General features: G+C 43.0%; 1 protein-coding gene across 1 annotated transcript; it reads right to left on the bottom strand.

Annotated features, from left to right (window-relative positions):
* Window positions 1–3,254: 3,254 nt before the first annotated feature.
* Window positions 3,255–15,035, bottom strand: nfil3-5 (nuclear factor, interleukin 3 regulated, member 5). The gene is made up of 2 exons (XM_080721847.1): window positions 14,833–15,035; window positions 3,255–7,282 (listed from the first exon to the last, which is right to left on the bottom strand). Exon 2 carries the CDS (start codon window positions 6,796–6,798, stop codon window positions 4,984–4,986), a length of 1,815 nt encoding a protein of 604 aa, XP_080577973.1. The 5' UTR covers window positions 6,799–7,282; window positions 14,833–15,035; the 3' UTR covers window positions 3,255–4,983.
* Window positions 15,036–20,543: the final 5,508 nt, after the last annotated feature.

Genomic DNA, 20,543 nt, shown 5'->3' with positions numbered 1-20,543 from the left:
TGTGTGTGTGTGTGTGTGTGTGTGTGTGTGTGTGTGTGTGTGTGTGTGTGTGTGTGTGTGTGTGTGTGTGTGTGTGTGTGTGTGTGTCTGTGTGTGTGTGTGTGTGTGTGTGTGTGTGTGTGTGTGTGGGGGGGGGGGGGTTTTGGGTGGCTGGGTGCATGTGTGTGTGTACTGTACCTGCGTCACTCCAGTTGTGTGCTACTGACCCGCTCCCCGAGGCAGCAACAAGAGAGAGCTTCTTTTAGATCGGTTTGCTCAAGTTTACACTGCAGAGGCATGTGATGTAACCTCACTCCCTCCTCCCTTCTCTCCCTCTCTCTCTCCCTCTCCTTCCTTCCTGCTGCCTCTCACCTCTCAACCCCTTATTACAGTCTGAATAGCCCCCTCCTCTCTCTCTCTCTCTCTCTCTCTCTCTCTCTCTCTCTCTCTCTCTCTCTCTCTCTCTCTCTCTCTCTCTCTCTCTCTCTCTCTCTCTCTCTCCCTCCCTCCCTCTCTCCTCTGTCCTCATCATTGACCTACTTTTTCCTCCTGGCCTGTTTTCGCATGTCTCCACATTATACAGCTTATAAAAAAAGATGGCCTGCAAAAACAAAGGGGAAGGGAGAAAAGAGAGGGAAAATGGCAAGCAAGAAAGAGGGAGACAAGCAAAGACTTAAAAAGGGAGGAGCAAAGAAAGAAATAGAAATGGGGGAGGGGGTTGTTGTGTAGCCTACTACAAAGCACTCCGGGTTTTTACAAAATGTCACCTTGCTAACAGTTCATTGGTGGCTGGTATGGCAGTCTGTGGTGCAGGGTGAGTCCTGTGGTTAGCCAGCCAGAGCGGAAACAGATGAACACAGGAGGGGTTTCATATTACAGATAGAATACAATGGGTCTCCCTGTGTTAAACCACTGATCCATAAACTATCATGCACCATTACCCTATGTCTCTGTATAGAAATACAGGGATTAGGACAGCTGTTATTGTTGCACAGCGAAACCTAATAAATTATAAAAAATACTGTGTTTTGTTTTGTTTAAATAGTTGTATAGCCATTGAGTAATTTCCTTTAGAAACATCCTCATCAACCATGTGTTGGCATCATTATAGGCCAGGGCCACACCTATTTACTTCGTCATGCGGTGTAATGCAAAAATAACAAGCTCACAATGTGTTGAATTGTGATGAGTTATGAGCTTGTATATTGTCACTATTTTGAGTTCTGACTATTGGACTTCACGGTTCATTTATAAAACTATTAAACCCCAACCATTGATTATTTTATTACAATTGATAATCTTTTATAATTAATTAAACTGATTAGTTTGATTAACTGCACCCTTAGGCAATAAATACCTTGAACCATAGCTGTGTAGCGTTTGAATACATTTTGGATCAATGCAAGTTAATGTTATTTGATGGAAAAACATTTTTTTTTGCAACTCTAAATCCACTAATCTAATAATATCTAATAATGTAATATACAATCAGTGATTCTCAAATTGAGAAGGGGTCCAGGGGTCCTTGAGGGGGTACCCAGCAAATGTATTTATAGCATCAAAATCACTTTAACCCTATATTCATTGGCTATTGGCTAAACGATCTTGAAACATTTAGCGAACTTTTGAATAGTTTTATAACATTTTTACAGCAAACATTTTGTACGGGGCTCCCTGACACAAAATCATTTCAGATGGGCGTTCATGGCCAAATACGTATTAATCTGGGGACCTTGACGTGAACCACTGGAATAAATAATTGACCAAATGGATTTCCACATCCTATAGCTCAAGTCTACAAGGTTTCATCATTGTATGACCTTTTTGACACAAATATTACAAAACAAACCTTGTCCCACTTCAAAACTTACATTTTTGGCTTTGCCTGAATTCTATTGTTCAACTTGCTGCAAAAATACATTCAAATCCAAATGTTTCAGTATATATCGTTTTACTTGTTTGAATGTGGCAAGACCTGCCATTTAAAATATGCTTGGATGGGTGGTTTAATTTAAGTGGCTCCTTTACAGACAGGGTAGCCTAACTGATAGTGATTCATAGTAGCAACAAGGTGGCTAATTATTAATAATGGCTATTATGTAACCACCTGGCACAATGATATCATTTACCCATGTCAACTTGTTCTTGGCATTTTGACTACTACTTCTTGTTCCATTTCATGCATCAACAGCATGTTCTTTTGAGGTAGCCACCCTTGACATTTTTCTACCCTGCCAAGGCAGTTATATAATTTGTTTTGCTTGCTGGAGTGTGTTGCATTCTGGGATATTCTCCACGTCTCTGACTCAGTGTATCTAGCATATTCCATCGTGACGCAGAGCGATACTGTTTAACAGTGAATAGTAATTACCATAGTAACAGTTAAAGCATTCTAGCTACTGTGTATAGTTTTCTTTTAGTCTAACACTTTTTGTGTTATATATTTCATTCACTGTCTGTGTGTACTTTTACTTTAATATATTACTGGAATGTCTATTACCTGTGTAAAGCGGAATAATTTTCATTTATTTCTTTATAATATTTGTTACAAGTTAAGATCTATTTGGGATTTCATCTCTGACAAATGACGATATGAGTGAAAAGGCAATGAACTTGAGAGAATTCCCTTGTTACTGTACTCCTTTTTGAGTAAAATGTAACCTGAATACCCACAGTAATGTGCTTTACTTGTGTAAAATATCTCTGTGCCCTTTCCAACGCTTAATAATAAGATTGACTGTATCTGACATGTGTCTGTTATGGCATATAATTTTGCCTGTGGTTATTAAGTGTAACCTTTCTCTCTCTCTCTCTCTCTGTGTGTGTGTGTGTGTGTGTGTGTGTGTGTGTGTGTGTGTGTGTGTGTGTGTGTGTGTGTGTGTGTGTGTGTGTGTGTGTGAGTGAGAGAGTGTGTGTGTGTGAGTGAGAGAGAGAGAGGGGGGGTATGACATAAATATCTAGGCCATGGTTAAGAACATTCTAATGTACTAAGAGGCCACTGTGCTCAAGCTGTCATGTTTAAGTTATTCACATTTCAAGAAATCTCTGCCTTTGCCTGACCAGATAGATGAATGGATGGATGGATGGAGGGATGAGTTACTGTAAAGGGCATGTTGTAATTCAGCTGGTAGCTCGCTTGTTCTCTGATAGAACACAGCGGCCTTGTCTAAAGAGGTGGACTGTTCTGTGCGTTTGTACTTCACCATTGTTAAATAAAGAATGGAAAAAGCCGAGCATACATTTTATATTTTATTTTCTTCCTTTTTTTTCTTTTTGTATCTTTCACATCAAAAGACGAGTCATTTCTGTATCCATGTTGCATATCCACATGTTGAGGTACAGCAATACATGACAAGCCTTCCTCAATTTAACTCCATTTTCATTACGCCTTTAGGCAAACAACAAACATCATACAGCATCACAGAGTACAAATGATAACAGGGGCAAAGGTCAGCATGGCAAATACATAGCACAACCAGGAAGAGCATAGGGGGCAAATGACAGTGGAACTGAAACACACACGATAATAACAAAACAAACAAAAAACACAAAAACTGAATAAAATAGAAAATAATATTAATAATAATAATAATAACATAATAAAATAAAATAACATGATACAAGAGATAGAAATAGAGAACTTTACATATACACTTATACACAGTGGCCAGAGGCAGGCACCAGGAGTGAGACTCTTAAGGGCTTTGTATTCTTTGTTGCCATTTGATAGCAGATCTACAAGCTCACAGTGTGAGCTTGTAGATCAGCTCGTTCCGGTGTGTGACACCAGCATGCAACAAAGTATAAATCAACCTTTACAGACTGCATGATCTACTGCGTTATGCTGTAACTAAAAAAACTCAGTGCAGAGGTGAGTGGGATCATAGCAACATTGGCCTAAGTGGCGACAAAGGACGATACAATAAAGAGGCACCTTTTTATAAGAGAAAAGAGCAGCTTTTTACCTGTTACAATTGGAGAGCCATTTGATTCCTTTTAGTGTTTGTTTATTTTATTTTTTTGCAGGGGAAATACCAATTTCTCAGTTGATAAATGAAGTTAGTCTAAGACCTTGTGCTTGATGTTTTTTGCCAACAAGGCGGCATGTAACTCTGCAGCCTCGACTGATATGTGGATTACTGGCCTTGACTGAGGAGTTTTGTGTGTCTAAGAGGTCAAAGGTTGATCACCAGAACGACCTTGAGTTGATCTATGGATCGTTCTAATGTTTTTGTTTTTTTAAAACCATTTTCTTTCTTTTTACCTGTGTGGCTCATTAGCAAAGTTGAAAGAAAAACATTTGAGGCGTTTACTTGACAATGAGTAACTGTACAACTCTCAACTAGAACAAACGGACAGCTTTTCATAGCCTACGACTGCTGCGTCCCACTTTCTTTCTTTATTTTTTTTTTGCAATTTTTTTGTTTTCTTAAAATATATATTCAATATATGCAAATGTATAAATCACAGTAATATACAATCCAAGTGCTTGAGAAGTGAAGGAATATTCTGTGCACAGGGGAAATGGAGGAGTAATGAAAACCTAACTACTGGTGCGTTTGTAGGGAGGAAGAATGAAACTCTTTGTCCAGGGAGGAGATACAGAGGAAAGGATGCATTTCTTTGGTAAAGGGAATTTTCCCACAATGCCTTGCAAGTGTACCTGTGCTGGCCCACCCACCATGTGTCAGTTGAGCGAGTAACGTTTTGACATTTCCCTGGGGAAATAATCCAGACTCGACCTCCAGAGAGTTTCATTCTGTTCCCTGACACCTCATTTGAGTCTTTTGTTTTCATTGCTTGTGGAGATGGATGTGCGGAGTGATGGATGAAAGGAGCGGTTGGGGGCATGGGGGGGGGGGGGGGCTGGGGAGGGTTGAGGCTCCATGTAAAAAAAGAAGGGGTGACACAGTGAAATTTGATGGTTAGCTCGCATCCTAGCTTACATCCAACTATAGACACCAGAGAGAGAGTGACTGGGCAGTGTCTTTGACAAGTCCACATTTAGAGCTGCCGCTTATTCCAGGCGTTCCACCGACAGCCTGTTCCCTTTTTAGCCTCCTCCCTGTCATTCACCGGCACCTCTTCCTCCCCGGTGTCCTCCTCGCTCTCGTTGTTCTCCGCATCCTTGCTCTCGGCGGGGCCGCTGTGCTGGCTGCCCGACAGGGCCAGGTAAGGGTGCTGGGGCAGCGTGGGGGAGGGCGACTGCGAGGCGGGGGCAAAGGTGGGACCATCGGCCTGAGCTGCCGTGCCTCCGCTGGACAGCGCCCTGTACTTGAGACGGAGTTTGTGGGGAAGGGCAGTGCCTTTGACCTCTGCGTGACCCTCCTCTCGCTGACCCATGGGCTCAGCCGCCTTCTGGTGGTAGCCACTGATGGAGGAGGAGGAGGAGGAGGGCGACTCGTCGTCTGTGGAGCCCTCCTTGTCAGAGCTGCGGGGGTCCCCGTCGCTGGACGAGGTGTCTTTACCAGAGGCGTTCTCCTGGTAGAAGCCCTCGGCTCTGGACCTTCCTTCGTACGTGAGCACTGGGGGCTCTTCGTCCAACGAGTTGAGGTAGGCGTGGTGTTGGAAGGAGGACTTGCCCTCCTCGCTGTTGTGAATCAAATTCGGGGCAAAGGGGTTCTGTGGGCCATCTGTGTGCTGGTGACTGTTTCCCAGAGCCTGGTAGGTGTAGTGGCCCTGGAGGCTCTGGTGCTGATGTTGGGCATATCTTTGCTGCTGCTCGGACTCGCCGTGACCACCGACCAACTCTGAATACTGTGGCGAGTCTATGGTCTTCGTTCTCTCCAGCCTCTCTGTAACCTCCATGATGGTCTGGGAGCACTCTGAGGATTTGGAGATAGAGGTGAGCTGGCCCTGCTGTGATGGTCTGCTCTGCTGGGCTTGATACTGTTGGTCCATGACGTAAGGGCCACTGCTGGAACGGTGCTGGAAGATCACACTCCTCTGTGCAGAGGTGGCTTGGAGCGCAGGACTGGAGGCCTCTGAATGGCGCTGCTGCTGTTGGTGATGGCTCTGGTAGTCCATGGCACATTCGCCGTCTTGAGCACTCTGCTGGTGAACAGCTACCAGAGCGCTGTGGCATGCACCGTTTGGCATCCCGTTAGTGTTGCCATTACTTTCCACTCTGCTCACCTCCATAGCTGAGGATTCCCTCTTGATGTTGTTATAGCCCATGGGTTCAGGACTGTCTCTGGAAGAGCCATCGGAATCAGAAAGGGAGCCACAGGGAGAATACTTGGGGAGCGGGGTGTGGCGCTCACCACGGCTGGACTGTTCAGTTTCTGAGGAGTCCGAGTTCATCATGACTTGGGAGGTGCTGGAGTAGCCGCTACTGGAGAGGTAGGGGTTGTTGTTGTTGGGGGTACCGTTCACGTCACACCCAAGATCACTGGTGGCGGCAGCAGCTGCACTGGAGATTTGCTGGCTTTTCTCCATGTAGGAGGCTGTGCTGATGAGACCGAAGCGCAACTTGAGCTGAAGGAGCTCTGTCTTTAGACGAACGTTCTCCTCGTTCAGCGCCATGACCCGGGTTTCCAACACCATGTCATTGAGGCGCCGCTTTTCCCGTGACCGCTTAGCAGCTTCATTGTTCTTACGGCGTTTCTCCCAGTAAGACGCATCTTTCTTCTCATCTGAAATAAACTCCCTCTTGCGCCGGGAGTTCAGGTTAGATTTGCTGCCTTTACTCTGGCGGCCACTGCGTGGCTCATCATCGGGCAGGGGGGATGGGATGCTCTCAGAGTAGGTAGAAAATGTCTCCACGTCCAGCGTGTTTTTCTTGCTGGTGGAGGATAGGTGTAAGCTCAGGCTTTCCATTATAACTGACTTAGGGCCAGAGTAGAACTCTAGCAGCTAGGGCAAAGGGGGGAGGGGCAGGTGAGGAATTGTATAAGCCAACTGTTTTTTAAAGGGTTTGACCTATGTTGCAGGATCTGAGAAGAACTCTGGGTGAGGTATTTGAGCTCCACGAAGGGAAAACCTCATTGATGTTTCTTATGAGAACTTTTCAAAATGTTCAAGTGTCCAAACTGGCCAAGAAGATCAAAAAGAGATGAGACTCCACAAAAATGTTGGACATTGAACTAGTCTTCTGAACGCAGAGAGAATGAGGAATAATGGAGGTTTTTCTGTCAAATGTCCTGCCCTTCAAAGTAACATCTGAAGTGGCTCGAAAGGACGCTGTCCTGCTTCTCTGGACGTCTTAAAACAGGATGTGGGTCACTCCGTCTACTCCAGGGTTTTCCACCGCTGAACCTGAGGACCCAGTTTCAGCTCTGCCAGCTGGCTTGCTCACCAGGAACTGTGAGAGAGAGAGAGAGAGAGAGAGAGAGAACATACATTAATAACTTGGCCCAATGAACGTTCATGTACTAAAAGTACATTGACAATTGACAGATATACAATACAGTGCCGTAAAAATCGGACAAAATCATTCAGGTTACGTAACATCTGAGGTTCAACTTGGGAAAGGTTTAGTGTTTCTCATAATGACTGGTGCTATCACATTTCTTATACTTACTGCCACAACCTTCTAGAACAGTGGTTCCCAGAACTTTTTAACTCGAGACCCAAAAGAGAAATTAGACTGGGACCCAAACTAGTGAAAATAGCAGACCTACAAGCTAAATCGGCAATTTTCACTAGTACATCTTAAACATTTGTTTCCTAATTTATGGTATCTCTATATGGTATAATTGAATTTAGTTTTAAATTTTTTGGGAAAGTTTTTTGAAAACATTTTGAATAATAATAATTCAAAAGCAAAATGTAGGAAACAAAGATTAAAGGGACCCATACAAATCTGTCTGCGACCCACAAATGGGTGTTCTAGAAGGTGAAATGCAGTTCTCACAACCCCTCTCTCCCTCTCTTTTCTTTCTATGTATCCATTTGGCAGCAGAGGGGACTGGGGCTGGGACCGTGCTGACTGCAGAGCCCTTGTGTAAGACACTGCACTGTCACAGTCACATAATGGACTAGAGCTGGCTGATGACTGTGTGTGCCAGTTCACTCAGTGCAGAGACTGGCAGACAGAGGGTGGAGGGAGGGACGCGAATTATAGCATAGCAGTGGTGTGCAGCGCTCTCTATGACTGATCCATGTGAGATATCACACGGGCAATGTCTGATATATTTTTGCATACGCTTGGGTAATGACACATTAATGTCTTATGATTGTCAGTTAACGATTTATTTTACTATTATTATTATTATCATTATTCTTTTATGCTTAAGATAAATAAGCTAGACAACTGCTTAGTGCATATGAGGCCAAATATAGTCGTGCAAGCTGGATGTCCCATCTGTCATGCCAGCCACGAGGTCTCTGTTTCTTTGGTAACTCTCACACAAACAGTAGTAACTTTACACAACACCAAACTTAAACCCCACCACACTTGCTAGGTAGTGTCTATAACTCTATATTCCATCTTAAACAGGAAACCTTGTCATTTTTTTACGGCAAGTCAATGAAAATATTTACTTGATTACACACAACACATAACAGGAACATAACAAGTAGTAGATTATTATTATTATTACAATGAGATTCGAGGGCAATCATCAACATGAAAACTGTTTTTAATGTAATGACATGCAAGGAGTGCATGTAATAATCTGGGTCACTGTGTCAGTGGGTCACGTCGAACGCTAGCCAATACAGTAGAATATCTGTTTATCAAGGGTGCATGTAGTAAAAGATCAAACACTCGGTATGCAAGCCTGATCTTCCTCCTCTTTCTGAGCTTTTAGAGAGCTAGCTATTTCACATGTTGTAATTGCAGGAAGTTGATTTCCCTCGCCTATCAATCCTGAAGCATTCCACCTGACATAGGGGGTTAAATGTTATGTACATTTCCACACAGAGGGGCATGAACCTTTCAGAGTTCAGTGACGCAATAATACAGAGTCTCATTCTAACATCCAGCCTAAACTCCTACAATCTACAGAGCTATTTACGTGATGTAGGTTATTGGGTCATGACCGTCATGTGCCAATCAATGACAACATGAACACTGATAACTTTTAATATTAATCATTTAACAATAGCTGAAAACATTTGGAAATTATTGCTGTTGTTTGAGTGTGTGCATGTGCCATTTATTTCACTGTGTATGTGTGTGTGTGCGCGTGTGCGTGTGCGTGTATATTAAGGGTGCAATGGTTTACAAAATTCACTGTTCGGTTCGGTTCGATATTTTGGTGTCACGGTTCGATACTTTTTCCGATACAAAAAATAAACAGAAATGTCCTTGATTTATACATTTATTTTTATAACTACGTATTATTTTGTATTAGTTTTAACTTTGAACAATGCGGTAGTGGTTCTCTAAGTGGGCTTTGCGGACCCCTAGGGGTCCTTGAGGGGGTTCCAGGGGAATGTGGATGTGGAGTGGTATTGTATTGTATTGTATTGTATTGTATTGTATTGTATTGTATTGTATTGTTCCGTACAGGTCATTCGGTTCGGTACACCCTCGTATTGAACGGTTCAATACGAATACATGTATTGTTGCACCCTTAATATATATATCCTATATCAGAATTATTGCCACATGTTTACTATAGCTATTTTAAACATACACAACGTTTCCATCTATGTCTATTTTGAGTCGCTGTCCATACCCAACGTGTGCGTTACTGCCTCTTACCTAGTACTCCATGTGCTACTGTTACATAATGTCACAGTCACAAGCCACACGTAATACAGTATGAAGTCCCTGAAGCACCTTGGCTTGTGCTCTGATGTTTTTTCTTTGCTTAGGCTAGAGTACACCATGTATTTGCCAAGGCCTATCATTTAGGCATTTGGATAAAGGAGCAGCCAGTGTAGACAGGTTCCCATACTTCACACTTCATAATATTAGACTTCAACAGAGATTGGTATCTGCGTTCGTGAAATAGTGTGCTTGTTCTGTCTCTACCCTTTTTGTCTCCATAGCAGAATGCAATAGTAGAAAAACAAGGAATTCCTATTTGGATACGAAGCACTAGCAGACATGGGAAAAACATGAGGTCAAGGAACCCCTCCCCCCCTCTCTCCCACACACACACACACACACACACACACACACACACACACACACACTGGTAATTTCCAGACAGACTAAATGGAGAGAGGAGGGCTGCTGAGCGAAGAGGGGAGGGGAAGACGTATGCATACGTCTGCATTGTCCCACTGACCTAGAAAAGACGCAATGTACGCTCCTCCCGTCTTTGACGGTGCGCCATAAAATAGGTCAGTGGGACTGCGAGAGAGGGAGGCACGGAGAGGGGAAAAGCGCCATATAGTGCACTCTAAAAATAGAGCCACAGAAAGAGGTGAAGGGGGGGGGGGGGGGGTGACTATAGAGGAATTCAATTGGTGGCCGTGCGGCATTTCAGCGACACTGCGGCATGAATATAAATGAGAGGACGTTAGAACGTCATCAATTTAGAAATTGGGATTATAAAACGGAACTGGTATGCAACATTTATCCTGCTTTCAGCTAAAAGACAAATCCCTGTGAAATTTCTGAATTAAAAAAAAAAGAAAAGAGAAATGCTATTGACGTCAGAACACACACCCATATCTGCAGCTAAATTCACATCATACAGCCTCTCTTGGGACTGCAGGGAGAGGAGGGGGCTGCTGCTACAGTGCCTATGTGCGCGTATACAGTACGTGCTCAGAATTTCTCTGATGCAAAGCAGAGCTTGTGTAACACATGCGTAGCCTATTACACAATGGCAGATGCTACAGGTTTCTGGTTATGTAGACCTAAGCTATGTTCACACTGGAATTCTTGGGGATTCTTGGTTTGAAGTGAACAGCAAAATAAAAACTAACAAACATGGAAACAGATTTTTGCCAATCAGATTTGAGCCATAATCCTATTAGGCGGTGTGAAATGGGATATAAATCAGATTTTTTAAGATTTGTCTCAGTCACTCTGGACTAGGGCCGGGGAATTGATATGAAAATATCAAAAACGATATTGAGAGCCAATAACCCTCTTTTAACCGAATAATCAAGAAGCACATTTTCTTTATTTATAATTATACATCAATGAATCAACATAAAAATGTGACCCATTGTGAACTTTTTGTGAACATTTTTTTCACTACATATATTAATCATAATCAAGGCAAAAGTTTGAAACTGACATTGTCGTACAAGTATGAATCAAGCATTGCTCGCCCCTATGTTATTACAGTGTAACAACATAATAGGTGTTTCGGATTGGATTGGATTTCAGACTGAAATCAAATCCGATCTGACCACTGTCAAATAACAGTGAGGAGACTGGAGAGTCAATCCTAAAGAACAATTTGAGAAACAAATCGGATTTGCCTATAGTCTGAACACAGCCTGGCATGCTGCAGTCTAAACAGCTAAGAGCTAAAATTGAAATGGTAATATCAGGGTATATTAATGCCAGTTAAGATGGAGAGGTAGAGATGTAGTTCACGCAACGTTAGAGCATTGTGGGACTCTGTGGGTAATGGGGGTCTAAATTGACCTATACAAGTCTGTAACTCTAACAGCATGCAAATGGAACCAAATGGACCCTAACGGTCCATTTGGTTCCATTTGTATACTGTCAGAGTTAAGGGGAAATCTTGAAATGTAAAAGTTTGAGAAACACTGCATTAGAGGGTTTCCAAAAGAATAGGTTTTTCCACTTGAATAACAAAGAATGAACTCCCTGCGGCTGTGAGTCTGCATGTGGGTTTTGGGCTGTGGGGAAGTGGACTAAATGCTCAGCACTGACTACATAGTTCTCAGACACTTGTTGCACCTTTGACCCCTCCTCTGAGGCAAGTCTGGCCCGGATAATGTATGGCATCCCTTTTCCCCTCCTCCACCTCTGCGGTGATCCTCCACCCCCACACATGTGGAGGGGGCCCCAGCCAGGCATCTCCATTTTGTCCCCTGGCTTTGTGTTAAGAAGAAGCCCGCGGAACTTGGAACCCGGAATCCAAACATTCCAGGTCAACTGCTGCCATGTCCTATATGGCTGCCTGTTTCCACTCCACTCAGTCATGTTTACAAAGGATCCTATACTTGCAGTGGTTCTCAAACTTTCACATTTCAAGGTCTCCCCTTAACTCTGACGGTATACAATGGAACCAAATGGACCCGCCAGGGTCCATTTGGTTCCATTTGTATAATGTTAGAGTTACAGACTTGCATGGGTCAATTTAGACCCCCAAAAAGGAACCCACAAAGTCCCTAGAATCCACTTTGAGAGCCACTGCTATGAAACAAGCACTTCTAGTTGCACTATATATTGTTGACTAACCCTAACCCCTATAGTCTTTGATGAAAATACATTTTAACCTATAGATTTTCAAATCTCACATGTTAGTCAGCATCGTCCTAATTTAGAAACGTCCTAAAGGTTTCATCACCACTGATTACATTTCTCAAAGTTTCTGCCCGTCAACTACCGGGAGATCCCCGCCCATACAGTATGGATTACATCTGCATTTGTTTGTAGGATCTCTCCAGTGTGACTGCCAATATTCTAGATGGCCACTACTTTAACATTCAGCTCAAATCTTTATCATCTGTATAATAAAATGCTAGACCAGGGAACATCACAAAGTCTATAAACTAAAAGAAGACAAGACATGGCTGCTAAGCAGCACAAGTGGGCCAGTCAGCAAAGTAAGGTGAAATGTGTGCAAATCCTCTCCCCTGTGTGTACACATGTTCCACCAGATAAAGTGACAAAGTAGTCCTGCTCTTCTTGCCCCTCATAGCTCATGTCTGACCTATATTCAGAGAGCTGGCTGGGAGGTGGTGAGTGACTCTGAAACCAGACCAGCAGTCTGGCAGTCTACAGAGCTCCGCAGAGCTCTGCCTGTCTGGTCCAGGCAGGCAAAGCCAGAGAGTGGGTTTCTGCCCATTGCATCACATTCACATCCTGGTGGATGCTCGCTAATTCTAATTACACAACAATGCCACACAAAGATGTCATCTCACAGGGATTTTGGGACGGCTTTGCGTGAAACAGAGGGGATGATTATCTGGTTTAGCCTCCATTTTCTGTGTCTGATATTTTATCATGAGAGAGAGAGAGAGTGTGTGAGTCTTTTATCAGAAGTCTGTTCCTGTGAGGTCAGTGAGGTTGGGTTACATCATCACTGTTCATTTCTAATAAAACACATTATTTGTGTTAGACATCGTACCAACGTACTGAATACTTAATAACCTTGGCCGTGTTGTTGTGAATCTATTATGAATGACATGGAAAATAAGTGTGAAAACATGATTCAATTACAGGATTATGTTCCCATGGGAGAATCACTGTTCATTGCTTCTCTTATAGCTGGTTATGTCATAACCTCCAAGTCCCTCAATGCTAAGCTCTCTGTTTTACTTATTGTTGTTGCATTCTAAAGCAGGGGTGTAAACAGTTCCTAATTGATTTAATGCAAAAATAGTAGATCTACAAGCTCACAGCTAGCACAACACCCTTGTACGACAAAAGTTGTTAATCTGATTTATCGATTTAGCTGATTAGGAGAAAGAAATCGTACAATTTCTTCGTTGATATCTACAAATATCTTTTATTAATTCGATAGAAAAATCAAAGAGAATCTATAATTGCAGGCAGCCCTATTCTATATTAGTTTTTCTTTTTTTCCCAGTTAAGACAAATATTAAGAAAACATGTATTTATAAAGAATATTTATTATTTTATTTTTTTCAGTTGTCAAGACACCTAAGTTAAGTCAGTTATGGAGTTTGTGCGTGACAGATCTACATCTGAACATGCGTGAGGATTCTTCACATCAAAGCCAGGGTAAATGTGATATAGTCAGATATGGTTTAGAACATGTTACCACTCTGTCTACATGTATTTGATCAAATGTTAGAAAACATTTGATGTTGGGGGATTCATAAGAAACAATATACAGGGACGAAATTGTAGGCTACCCTTTGCCTAATGGGTAGTCAATTTTAACATAAAACATTTTGGGGGGAATTGTAAGAAAAGTGACCTAATGTGTGTGTGTGTGTGTGTGTGTGTGTGTGTGTGTGTGTGTGTGTGTGTGTGTGTGTGTGTGTGTGTGTGTGTGTGTGTGTGTATTTTCACTACTCTACTACATTTGTTCTAATTTACAGAATGTATTAGGTTTTCTTTGAAAAACAAAATGAATTTTGTTTTTATTAAATTAATGGGAATGTTTTTTGAAAATATTTGTAATAATAAGGGGCCTAATTAACACCCAAAATGTAGGAAACCAAAAATTAAGGGACCCATAAAAATCTGTCTGCGACCCACAAACGGGTCCCGACCCAGTGTTTGGGAAACAGTGGTCTCTACAGTCTACAGCTCATTCCCTGGAAAACACCATGAGGGGGGGAACAACTGCCTCAGTGCCTCGCCTTGACATTGAGCACACTGAGAGATGCAACCACGTTTCAACCATTCCTACTATCCCACAGAAAACAAGCCATCCGCTCATTTGAAATAAAGTCTAATACATAGACCATAAACCAAATCGTGCGTGGTATCTGCTGAACTGTACACTCTTAAATCATAAAAAAATATGCCTGTATTGACGTTAATAGGACCGTAATGTCTCAAAGTCACGGACACCGACTAACGTTGTACCGGCAGGGTGAGAGGAGTCGCCATGTGAACAATGCCTCAATGTAGCCAGCAGCTACAAGCATCATGTCCATGCACTTCATAAGACAAGACAGACACACATACAGCCAAAGCAACCTTATAAACCATCCGTAATCCGTTTGTAACAACGACATTATTACATGTGATGTACCATAAATAAAGGCTAAATTTATCCCCCTTCCCACGTTTTGACTACAACACAAGAGGGTCCCCATTTAACGTACCTTCAAAAAAGTGACGTGTCTCCACAAAAATGCAGGCTTGCCCGACACAAAAGCTGTCTGTTCCGCAGTTGAAGTTTGCTTCCTCCGTTGTCTCTGATCCCTCTCTTTTGTCTTTTCCTGGCTCCTGCCTGGGAAAAACTGCCTCCTCGGATTGTTTTTCCCCCTCTCTGGTGGTCTCTACTCACGTTAGTTAGCCCGTGTTGATCGGCTGCTTGGCTCTGAGTGCATGTGTTATGCTGGGGACTTATTGCTCCAGTTTCTCTGCTGCTCTCCCTCTCCCCTCTAGAATATGTGTTAGTAGGTCAGCGGTTGCATAACAGCTCTTACAGGCTGCCTAGTCACATTTTTGTCCTCTATCTCGCCCCGTATTCCAGGCGATCCATCCACCAGACCACCACTATTATATCAGGTGGTGTTAGGTAAGGTGGTTCTCAAACCTTTTCATGCCAAGGAATTGAATCCCCCGAATTGACACTTATTTGCTTGCAGACCCCCGTTTGGAAAGATGCCAGGGACCCAAGATTTTTTCAAGGCCCTAGTCACTAGAGCCTTAAAAAATCTTCTAGTGATTCTCTACCATTTTAATTTCAAGGACCCCCCAGTTTGACATGCATTAGGCTACGGACCCCCATTTAATGGCATTTCTATCCCTGAGACCCCAATTTGATATTGTAAAATCAATGTTAATTTAATTCTGAGAGTGTACAACTATTGGGTTTTGGGTTCCATTTCTACACTCTCTGATTTACATACCAGGGTCGATTTGGTTCCTAAATTTAGCTGGGTACCCCCTGGAACTCCCTCAAGGACCACTGGGGGTCCCCGGACCTCACTTTGAGAACCAATGTATTAGGTAACGTGCTGTTACGTGCACTGGGGGTGGCCTGCCTGTAGTAGGCTAGTAGTCTGACTGAGGATCCCCGGACGCCAGACCCCATGTTTGAATAGAGTTTGTTCAGTAACAGCTGGACCCCCCATGCAGAAAATGGGCCTACATTTTCATGGTCAGGATACAGGACGTCACTAGAATAAACAATTGATGAAACAAAACGCATATAGGAATGAGCAGACAACAACATTTTAACTGGAACACTATACATTTTAAGCTGATTGGATGAAATTGGTGTCATACTTGAAATGTATTTTCTGTTTACAAAAGATAGATGGGGAGACCCCTTACTGAACCACACTATTATAGGCAACTGTCAGAATACAGAGCTTTAACCTTAACAAAGGTGTTTATTTGCTATTATGTCTCAATACAAATGTCTTTAACTTTTAACCAGAAATTATCACTTTTTTGATTGATTGAATACTTTACAAATAGTACAGTGGTACGATCGATTATACAATGATGCTAAAAGGATAACACAAAAAGCCAGGCTCACAACTATTGTGAGCTTATACTAGTTTTGTCAAAGAGATTAGTGAAGATGGAAAACATGAGGGTTCCAAGTACAGGCCTCTGGGGGGACCCTGGTCAACGACGTGGTACCGTATAGGCCTATAGGGTTTAAGTGGTTAAAGAGGTTGTCTTTCCTAGAGGTATGCAGCTGTTCACTTCTGAGAGAGCCACAATCCATCTGGCAATGGGAGATGTGATTTTATTTCATTGCTATAATGTACATTCTTTGGCAGTGACCAGCAGGAACTCTGTAAGCTTGATGGAATAACTATGTGTAAGATTAGAGTTTGAGAAGTTGCCCAAAAGGCATCTCAGGATCCATTGGAAAAGTATACTCCATGTGGATAAAACATCAACTTCCCTGCCAAAAGCCTTATAGTTTATTACACTGCCAAATGGAATAAAGGAAAGTGACCACATCTAAAGTAAAGGGATCAGACATTGGGGTTATTATAGCCGGGAAGTAGGGCTGTGCAATATAGTATATAGGCCTAAATCAATATTATTTTGTTATTGTGATATGAGACTCGCTATTGCCTGAGATTTTGGATATCGTAATATCATGACACAATATGGCTGTGTTGTCTTTTCGTCCATCATTTTAATCACTTAAAGGAGTAGTTCACTCCAAAAGTGACTTATTTTTTATTAATTACACCTTTAATTCATGGAGATTTTTTTTATCACATTCCTAAGCCAATAATTTTATGACCGGCGGAGTCTCTGGTAGAGTCTCAGAGTCTCAGTATAGGAGATCCTACTGATTTTGATTGATTGATTGGATACTTTGTCTAAAATTGTAAACAGCACGTGTCAAACATTCAGACTGATCATTGGTCATCAAATTATTGGCTCAGGAATGCGACAAAAACTCAAATCATCATTCATCTCCAAGGCTTCATGTTCATGGTGTGTGTAATTGATAGAAAATAAGTCGTTTTGGGGCTGAACTACTGTACACTACCTGTTTTATACATTCAAAGATATTCAAAAATAGCTAAAATATGATATTTGATTTTGTCGCGATTTCCCAGCCCTATTTCTAGGGCAATCTAAGGGTAAGATAAATCTGATGTAGAAAGATTGAACCAATCTACTGTAAATGTTCAATTTAGTGATATAATGTAAACTACATTGCTACATAGGGTCTGGAGCAATCTCATCTAAACCTTTAGTTCCAACAATTGGATTTATGGGGAAAAAAAGAAGAAAAAAAAAAGAGAAAAAAAAAACATTTTCAGAGGGTGACATCTCAGGTAAGTTTCACTGGCCTTGAAGAGGAGCCCTTGGTGTATTTGACAAAGAAATCCTTGTGAGATTCAGTTGCTGATAATATGTTTCTGCTTTAATTGCTGTAAAGAAACAAAATCACAATGCTCCAAGCAAGTGATAACCTTTTTAGGCCAAGACTTAAGTTCATTTTCTGGTGCAATGTAGGAATAAGCCATGGGGGACAGAAAGCGATCTTTCCCAAACATCTTGTGCACCTTGAGCCAAATTCTGACAGTGATCCTGAATGGATTATGGGTAATAGATCTGATTAACTTTCCATCCCATTCCATTTGTTCCAAAAGTAAGGAAACTTGACTCTTGGTCCATTATATCTCCCCTTTAATAATACCAATTGTCATTGTGATTTTATATCATTTTTATTGTTGATTAGTCACCTTTAGGGTGCATCGCATGGGGGTCATGCTCAAGCTCCCTCAGCCCTATGTTCCCTCAGCCCTATGTTCCCTCACTCCCTAACAATTTATTATACCCTATGTTCCCTCAACCCTATGTTTCCCCCAGCCCTATGTTCCCTCAATTCCAAAATAGACCCTATGTTCCCTCAGCCCTATGTTCCCTCAACCAAAAAATAGACCCTATGTTCCCTCAGCTCTATGTTCCCTCAGCCCAAAATAGACGGTGCCATGGCATTGGTCCGACATCTCATTGTTCCGATGTCCCATTAAGGGCGTCTTACTGGGCAAGGTTGCGCCATCTGTCTTGGCCACCAGTCTTGGCCATAGGGGGTCCCTGGGGGTCCCTGGAGCTCAGGGGTGGAGGTTGTGGTTTGGCTGCCAAGGAGTGTATGTGCAAAGTTTGGCATGGATAGGGGCAACGATGGCAGATATATGAGTAGGGCAAAAGTGTGACGTGACATGTGACGGACAGACTGACTGACTGACGGACTGACTGACGGACTAACCGATAGCCAGTGGAGGTTTTGATAGTAACTGCGACCTGACGGTCGCTATTAGCCTTCTTTCTGTGTTAAATACAAAGTTATTTTAATCAGAATTCTAACCAAAACGGATAATCCCTTGCAACATGATGTACACGTGTAAGTATCTCCAGAACATTCAACACACAGTGCACGTATAATTTGATGTTGTGGTTACCATCAACACAGGTGTAAAGAAAGATGTGTGGGCTGAGGGAACATAGGGCCTATTAGGGGACTGCCCATAAGTCTGACATCTCATTAGTCCTGCAGGGTTAGGTTTAGGCATAGTTTTACTGACGTTAGGATTATCATTCACCAGGTTAACATTAACCAGGTTAGCATTCACCAGTGTCATCAGGTTAGCATTCTTCAGGTTAACATTCACCAGCATTCAAAAGGTTAGCATTCACCAGTGTCGGCAGGTCAGCATTCACGGGTTAGCATTCACCAGTGTTGGCAGGTCAGCATTCACCAGGTTAGCATTCAACAGCGTCGGCAGGTTAGCATTCACCAGGTTAGCATTCACCAGCATCGGACGAATGGGGCGTCAGAACAATGAGACGTCGGAAACAATGCCATGGGGGACTGAGATTTTTGGTCTGAGGGAACATAGGGCTGAGGGAACATAGGGTCCTATTTTGGGATGAGGGAACATAGGGCTGAGGGAACATAGGGCTGAGGGAACATAGGGCTGAGGGAACATAGGGCTGAGGGAGCTTGAGCATGGACCCAGCCAAACGTGTGGGTAGTGCCAACCATAGATTTGCCAAAATGGCCTTTACTGTTCTGCTGGCATTCACTCTCATTTTGAGCTTCAAGTGCTGGCAGATGTGTGCCAGTCACAGGTGTTTGCCAGTCACAGGTGTGTGCTCAGCCCAGCACCTGAGCAGGGGTTCTGCAACTTGTTGAGTTTTTGGTTTCTTCAAGCAACAACACTGGTGGAAACAAGACACGTTTGTCCCTTCAGGGGACAATAGGGCAACTCGAGGCTGGTGTTCCAGCATTCAGAGAGGCAGCATTAATAAGTGTCAGCCCTGGTACCATTTCCAAACTTAGGAGACTGGTGAAGTCAAACACAGACCAAAATGTGGCCGTCCCAAGAAGAAGACAACACCCCAAGAAGACCGGTTCCTCACCCTTGCTGCACTGAGGAACCGTAGGCTTACTTCCAGAGACTATACAGGGAAGATTTGCTCAACGGTACCAAAGACAGCTCTCTCTACAGACTGTGAGGAACAGGCTGCATAGAGCCAGTCTTCATGCTTATAAGGCTGCCAGGAGGCCTGCAATGACGGCCCGACACCGTCAGGCCCGTTTGCACTGGTGCCGACAGCACAGACAGTGGAACTTTCAAATGTGGGGCAACGTCATGTTCAGTGATGAATCAAAGTTCTGTCTGTGGAAGGTGGATGGCAGGATCAAAGTGTGGAGACGGCAGGGAGAACACTTTGCAGATTGCTGCACAGATCGTGTGACATCTTTCCATGGGGGCAGTGTCATGGTGTGGGTATCTCACTCACAGGGAAGACAGAACTTACTTGTCATCACTGAAGGCAATCTCACTGCAGTGAGATATCGGGATGAGATTCTGGATTCAGTGGTGATCCCATACCTCCAGAATTTGGGACCTAATGCTATCCTCCAGGATGACAACACTCGCCACCACTGAGCCAGGATCATCAGAGAATGCCTCCAGAATTTGGGAGTGGAGAGGATGGAATGGCCTGCCGTCCAGACCTCAACCCAATTGAAAACTTGTGGGATCAGCTTGGGTGAGCTGTACGTGCTAGAGTGACCAACAGAACCACGTTGGCTGACTTGCGACAAATCCTGGTTGAGGAATGGGATGCCATCCCAGAGCAAGATGTGGCTATGTTGGTAACCAGCATGAGGAGGAGATGCCAAGCTGTTGGGGCTGCATATGGATCTTCCACCCACTACTGAGGTCCCTGACACTGAGAGTAAAATTAATAAAGTGTATACATTGCCAATATGTGTTGTTTTTTCTTGTCCTTATTACTGTGGGAGAGTGCAATCTTCAATTCTCCAAGCAACAAAGGTGAATAACAACAGAACATTATTACAGGCCATTTT

The sequence above is a fragment of the Nannobrachium achirus genome (genome assembly GCF_963921795.1).
Source record: "Nannobrachium achirus genome assembly, chromosome: 3".
Lineage (NCBI taxonomy): Eukaryota > Metazoa > Chordata > Actinopteri > Myctophiformes > Myctophidae > Nannobrachium > Nannobrachium achirus.
The sequence above is the reverse complement of the archived record's forward strand: the minus strand, read 5'-3'. Positions and strand labels throughout refer to the sequence as shown.

Excerpts from the sequence above, each read along its gene's own strand:
- nfil3-5 (XM_080721847.1), bottom strand. The coding sequence starts at position 6,798 with ATGGAAAGCCTGAGCTTACACCTATCCTCCACCAGCAAGAAAAACACG.